At 44.2% G+C, this 6,332-nt stretch overlaps 1 protein-coding gene across 1 annotated transcript; it reads right to left on the reverse strand.

The window, feature by feature from the left end:
- Positions 1-5,151: 5,151 nt before the first annotated feature.
- Positions 5,152-6,093, reverse strand: LOC112995906 (olfactory receptor 6E1-like). Its single transcript, XM_026121149.2, has one exon. It carries the CDS (start codon positions 6,091-6,093, stop codon positions 5,152-5,154), a length of 942 nt encoding a protein of 313 aa, XP_025976934.2.
- Between the last annotated feature and the right edge of the window lie 239 nt (positions 6,094-6,332).

A 6,332-nucleotide genomic window follows, 5' to 3' on the forward strand; every position in this document is an offset into this window, starting at 1 on the left:
ACACACAGCTCTATAGGGAAAGGCAGAACACCAAACACAGAGCTCATTATGGCTGCCAGCACTTTAATGAGTCTCCTGAGGAATCTGGTGCTGCTTCCCTGTTACTTTGCAACTGTGTCAAAATCTGGCAAGGTGCCTGAAGAAATGACTGGGAGAAGCAGAAAGAAAATTTACTTGGAGTTTTAATGGGTCCCAGAGTGAGATGAAAGCCTGGAAGCTGAGTCAGACAACATGTTCCCATGGGGGCTCATAAGTGTACAAACTCACAGGCTTTGATTACAGAGAACAGAAAGTCCTCCTGTAGCAAGCTTCCTCTCAATATGTTCTGTCAAAATCTAGAAGTCAAACATTAATCCCCAGGTGCTGGCAAAGGTGATCCTTTCAGTCATACCCACATGTGGAATGTGGAAAGGAAATGCCACAACCAAATCTGGGCTCTCATGAGACTGGTAGAAGCATCTACCTGCTCTCTAGGCCTCAATGATAATGATCAAGCAAGACATTGTAACAAACACACTTCCTGACCTGGTCATCAACCACAGCCCTGCTGACAGGCTCCATCCTAGTTCACAGGTCCCTTCTGTCCACTCCGATCCAGGTCATTCCTGAACTCATACACATATGGACTGAAATGTTGTGTCTCAGTCCCAGTCCATTGTTACACTAGCTCTTGAATACCTCCAGTTCTGCTCAGTGTAATCAGAACCATGGGATTAATGGTTTTTCTTGATGTCTGTGTTTCCCAGTACTTCTTGCCAAGAAGTACCACCACTGCTGGTGCCTCTCCCAGCTCTCACTTGCTGGTGTGAGTAGGAAACCCTGATACTCCACCTCAAGACTGATGTTACAACATATTCCAACAATGAACACCTGATGTTCATTATCTTCTTGTTACAAAGGAGAAAAAAACAGACCAGCAAATGACCCCTTGCCACTGTCCCTCTGCTTCCAAAGTTCTGCTCCCTGCCACTCACTGAGCACACTCACACATGATCACCATCACTGAATCAGAGTTTATTCACTCTTTTGGAGAAAAAACTCAAGTTCACCCCATGACAAAACCAGAATACAGGTTTGGACATAGTTTGAGATTCCCTGGATTACCCCACCTGGTATCCAACCATCTATCCAGAAGAGTGTGGATTTCTCATAGGTCCTATATCACATTTACTGATGAGAATGTCTAGGTACCCTATAGCACCTCAAATGGCACCAGACGCATTTGGGAATCTGAAGTGAATTTTGTAAGCCTGCAATAGACAACATAGAGACAGGTGTAATGATTTTCAGTCTTTGAATTCCAGGTGCTAAACACCATTCATTCCATTCTGACTCTTGTAATAGTCATAACTAGATCACAAGAACTGGCAAGAGACCTATCTTTTTCATCTATAGTATTATAAAGATGATATATGTCTAAAATAGTTATGCTGGCTCCAGCTACAGTATTGGTGAGAGAGTGCCACCTCCAGAAGACAACTCGTTCCACATCTTTGAAACAATCTGTTACCGCTACACTAGAGTTGGGCACTCTGTTCTCTACTACACCACTGGATTTGTGGGACTGATATTATTCAGCTGCATTGAGGCTGACCTTTATTTGTCACACTGCAGAGTTCCTCTAAGATGCAGTGGGTGCAACTACATAGTGAGATAAATTATTTTTTACTTCATTCCTGGATTCTAAATTCTGATTGTCCACAGTGAGTCAAAGCTCATTCTGTGTTGTGGTGGGACTCTTGGGGTTGCTTCTTCCAGGGACCATCATCATAGGCAATAGGGACAAGACAGCACTATTTGGCTCTCTGCAGTTATTCATCACTATCTCATCAAGTCTTACAAATTCAGACACCCCGTTCACATATTATAATGGTTGCAGCACAGACTGCTGTCATTATTGTACAGAAGTCTCACTCTAACGGACTGCAATACAAGCCTTGCATGTTTTCAGGTAATTTTAATTTGGGGCAGGGGAATATCTTTGGGCCCTCTGGGACAGAGCAGGGTAAAAGGCTTTGCAACATGAATGCAGCAAAACTCTCTGAAGCAGTCCAGCTGCAAGGAGTGTGAATACTTCGGCTTGTGGGCCATGAATCACATCCTACATGTATGACTTCAGCACGGATGCTACCGCTAGTGTTCCTAGCAAAATGAGCAGCAGGTGAAGGCCTCCTTGCTGTCCCAGATCACAAGACATAGACCGTGAATCTCAGGGAATAAGATCTTACAGACTAGGCTGCTGGTAAGAGGGATGGATTCATCTACCTATGGGAGAGGCCAGTAACCAAAGCAAGACAGTATGTCCTCTAGTTCCCCAGGTTGACTTCTGGGGCTTTTTTTAAAGCTGGGCGTAACATTTGCCTTTCTCCAGTGATCAGGGATCCCCCAGATTTCCACAGCCTTTCAAAGATAAATGAGAGTAGCCTTGCAAGAATGCCCATCAGTTCTGTCAGCACCCTTAGATGCAGCCTGTTGGGTCCCATGGACTTGTATGGGACAAGGTCTCTGAAGCAATCCCTAACTTGATCCATATCCACTGCTGATAGTTCTTGTCCTCCTTGAACTCTTGCAGAGGCCTGGGAGACTTTGTTCGTGAAGACAGAGACAAACAAAGCATTGAGTACCTCAGTCTTTTCTGCACCCAGCGTCCCACTCACTCCATTCAGCAGTGGTCCCACATTTTCCATGTTTATCCTTTTACTACTAATGTTGTGGTAGAAGCTCCTCTTAGTGCTCCTAACAACCCTTGCAAATCTCACCTTGAGCTGAGTTTTGGCTTTCCTAACACCATCCCTCCATGCCCAAACAATGTTTCTAAATCTTTTTTTTGTAGCCTGTTCCTGCTTCCACCATCTGTATGTTGCCTTTTTGCAATGGAATTCTGTCATGAACTCCTTGCCAGTCTCCTGATAAGTCTCCTTGTTTTCCTGAGTGTCAGGATGAACTAGTCTTGCACGTGGGGGATGCTTTTCATAAAGAACTGCCAGGTTTCCTGAACAGCACCAGTGTCAGCTACATACTACATATCAGAATGTAGGTATCTGCCTGGACCATCTGTCTGGAAAGATGACTAGTGCACTGAAGATGCATATTTCTTCTCATTAAAAGCAGTGAGCTCAGGCAAAACACTCAGGGAACCATTCAGATGCATACACATAAGGGTCTAGTACCAACTTAGACACACAAAGGTGTCTCAAGCATGTGTAGGGGCTTCTAGTTATGGCATAAGGCCTCCAGACACTTTCCAAACCAGCAGCTGGAGGCACTTGGCAAAGACAAGTTTGAAAGAGGCTAGACTCCTATACTTAGGAACATGAACTGCTTCCCTAAAATTAAGTGAGATCATTTCAACCCCAGGTGCTAAAACATGCCAAATCTCTTCAGTGTTTTTCATTTGTTTGTTTGTTTTAAGTAAATTCAATGCCCCACGGCCCATTTTCTCATCCAGAGGCTGACTGACACAGTCTGGCAGCGTCCATCCTACCAAACTCTGTTACTTCCCAAAACAGAGATGACCACCCAAGTTGCCTGTTGAGAGTGGACTCTGGCACATGCTAAATCCTGACTTGGGCCTGGAAGTTTTCCTGGCCTAAAACCATGCCCAGAAGTACACTAATAGTTTAAGAGTATGGACCTTTGTGTCACTGACTGGGAATATGTAATTACTACTGTAGCAGTAACTTCTGAGCAGAATCGTTTTTGACCCTGGTCCTAAGGCTACAACTAAGTCACTGTCTGAAAGAAGTCTATTTACATAAGTGAAAATCTGGCCCTTTAACTACAGTGGAAAATAAAGAAAAACAAGAGGAAAAAACAGGTAATACATGTAGTGCCAGGGAAATGCATTTCAATCGCTTTGGCCTTTAGATGGCAGCAAAGGATTAGAGATGAGGCAGAGGAAAAAACAGGACACTATCATAGCTCTGGGGAAGGATGTGGCTTCAAAAGAGGCAGAAGGAGCAAAATAAGGATATCTGATGGGAATAATAAAAGAGATTGATTCACTCATTTGACTCATTTGAGTCAAAAATGAGAGTAAAAGTAATGAGTTATCATCCTCATTGCTACTGTTTCCAGAGTTTCTTCAAGAGATTCTTGGTTGTTTCCTCAGACTCTAAAGTGTGGCCAGCTCTTGCTTTGAGGTCATTTGATCTCCCCTAACTCTACATCTATTTTCTGCAGAATAGATCAGCTAGTTTCAGCCTTGCTTTCTTAAAGTCAGTATTCTTTTGCAGCCCAAAAAAAGTTCTGAGAGAACAAAAAAAATGCTCTTGTTACAAACTGAGCTGTTCAACCTCTAAGCTGAGAGCGATACTAGCACCTCAGGAAAGTCATCGGGTGACATTTAAATGAATATGGCTATCTCATTTGGCTTATGGCTACCACTTCAGCAGTGCACGTTCCCTCTAGAGCCAGTGTCATATCTGCCAGACCCATGCACACATCTTCTTTACCCTAGAATATCAGTGAAGACCTGTATTTCGAGACTGCATTGGCACTCTAGGCATGCATAATGCCACGTGCATTGGGGGGGTTTAGCTACCCTCCCAGTCACTGGAGATCTAGCAAACACAGTCACTACTGTTGAGAGCAGTCCAGTCCTCCCTAAATCAGACAATGTCTGGCCACATGAACAGTTCTCTGGACTCCAAGTGATTGCAGTGACTAGATCTCCACTGACCGTACTGGGAACTCAGACTCCATGGCTCCCACTGAGAGTCTCTCATGAGCATGTGTGCATTTAGCGCTGCTCAGTGCTGAACGCTACCTAAGACACTGCAGCGTCTTTGTTGGAATGAGCCTCGGTGAGCAAATGTTCTTTAAATACAATTGCTTAGGAGGTAGGAACCTCCAAGTGGAGGCTAGGAGCAAACAGCTTGGCATCATAAACTCTTGGACTGCTCCAGCTGACTTCCAATGCTATTGCATGATTTTCCCAGAGAGAGAAGGAAAAAAGAAAGAAAAAAGAAAGAAAAACCACAGGCAAACTCAGTCAAGTTACTGAAGGACTAGTATAGCCCTTCTTTGCCGACATATTTGTCTTTCTAACAGAGGAACATCACTGATTTCAGAGGCTTAAATTCACAGTTACACAATGTTGATGCCACAACTGGGCAACAGTTCAGTCAATTGGAGGGGCCACTCCAGTTCTCATGGCTGCCTCAGGGAGCTAGAAAATGCCTTCAGCATGCTCCCCTTTAAGGCTTGCTTCACCTGGTTGTTCCTGAGTGAGTAGATGTATGGGTTAAGCATCTGAGTCACCACAGAAAAGAAGAAAGAAAGAACTTTGTCAGAATGCTGCCCACCTCGCTGTGCTGGGCGGATATACCTGCAAATGCAGGTACTGTAAAATATCATCACCACCATGAGGTGAGCTGAGCAAGTGGAAAATGCTTTCTTCTTCCCCGTGGAAGATGGGATATGCAAGATAGTTACAATAATGCAGCCATAAGAAATGGCAGTTATTATTAAGGTACCAAATAGGATGATAATTACTACGATCAGCATCAATTCTTCAATGAAACCTGTGTCTGTACAGGACAGCTGCAACAACAGGGAAGTATCACAGTAAAAGTGGTTCATGACATTGGGACCACAGAAGGGCAGCTGGACAACCATAATGGTGGGAGGAAACATCAAGAGGAAACTCACTGCCCAGCAAGCCAGGACCAGCTGGAGGCAAAACCTGCTGTTCATAATGGTTGTGTAATGCAAAGGGTGGCAAATAGCAACATATCGGTCAAAGGACATTGTTGCCACATGGAAAAATGTGCAGGTGCCCAAGTTAAAGAAAAGCAGCATCTGAAGAAAACAAGCAGGCAGGGAAATCACCTTGCTCTCTGTCAGAAGGCTGTAGAGAGTATTTGGGATGAACGTGGAGGTGAAAGTGATTTCCAAAAGGGCAAAATTCCTGAGGAAGTAGTACATTGGGGTCTGAAGGCACGGGTCGACAAGAGTGATGATGATGACAGTGGCGTTTCCAAGCAGGATCAAGAAGTAGGCAATCATAAGAAACATAAAGAGGGAAATCTCCAAATAGCGGCTGTTGGTCAGCCCCAGGAGGACAAATTCCACTACTCTTGTGCTGTTCATTGAGACTTCATGGCTAGCAGAAAAAGAAAGAAGAAAGAAAAAAACCTATTTTGAGGACCAGCAGAAAACAACACAAGAACAAAAGTCAGTCTGAGTCTGCTGACAGAAAAGGGGAATGCCGGTAATGAACCCCCGTGAGAGATGGGAGCAGCCACAGGAAACACATATTAACAGTCCTGTTCATGTAAATACAGTCCCAAGCTCAGAGTCCTCATCCCAGTTAAAATGATTCGTACAGG

The sequence above is a fragment of the Dromaius novaehollandiae genome, chromosome 22, assembly GCF_036370855.1.
Source record: "Dromaius novaehollandiae isolate bDroNov1 chromosome 22, bDroNov1.hap1, whole genome shotgun sequence".
Lineage (NCBI taxonomy): Eukaryota > Metazoa > Chordata > Aves > Casuariiformes > Dromaiidae > Dromaius > Dromaius novaehollandiae.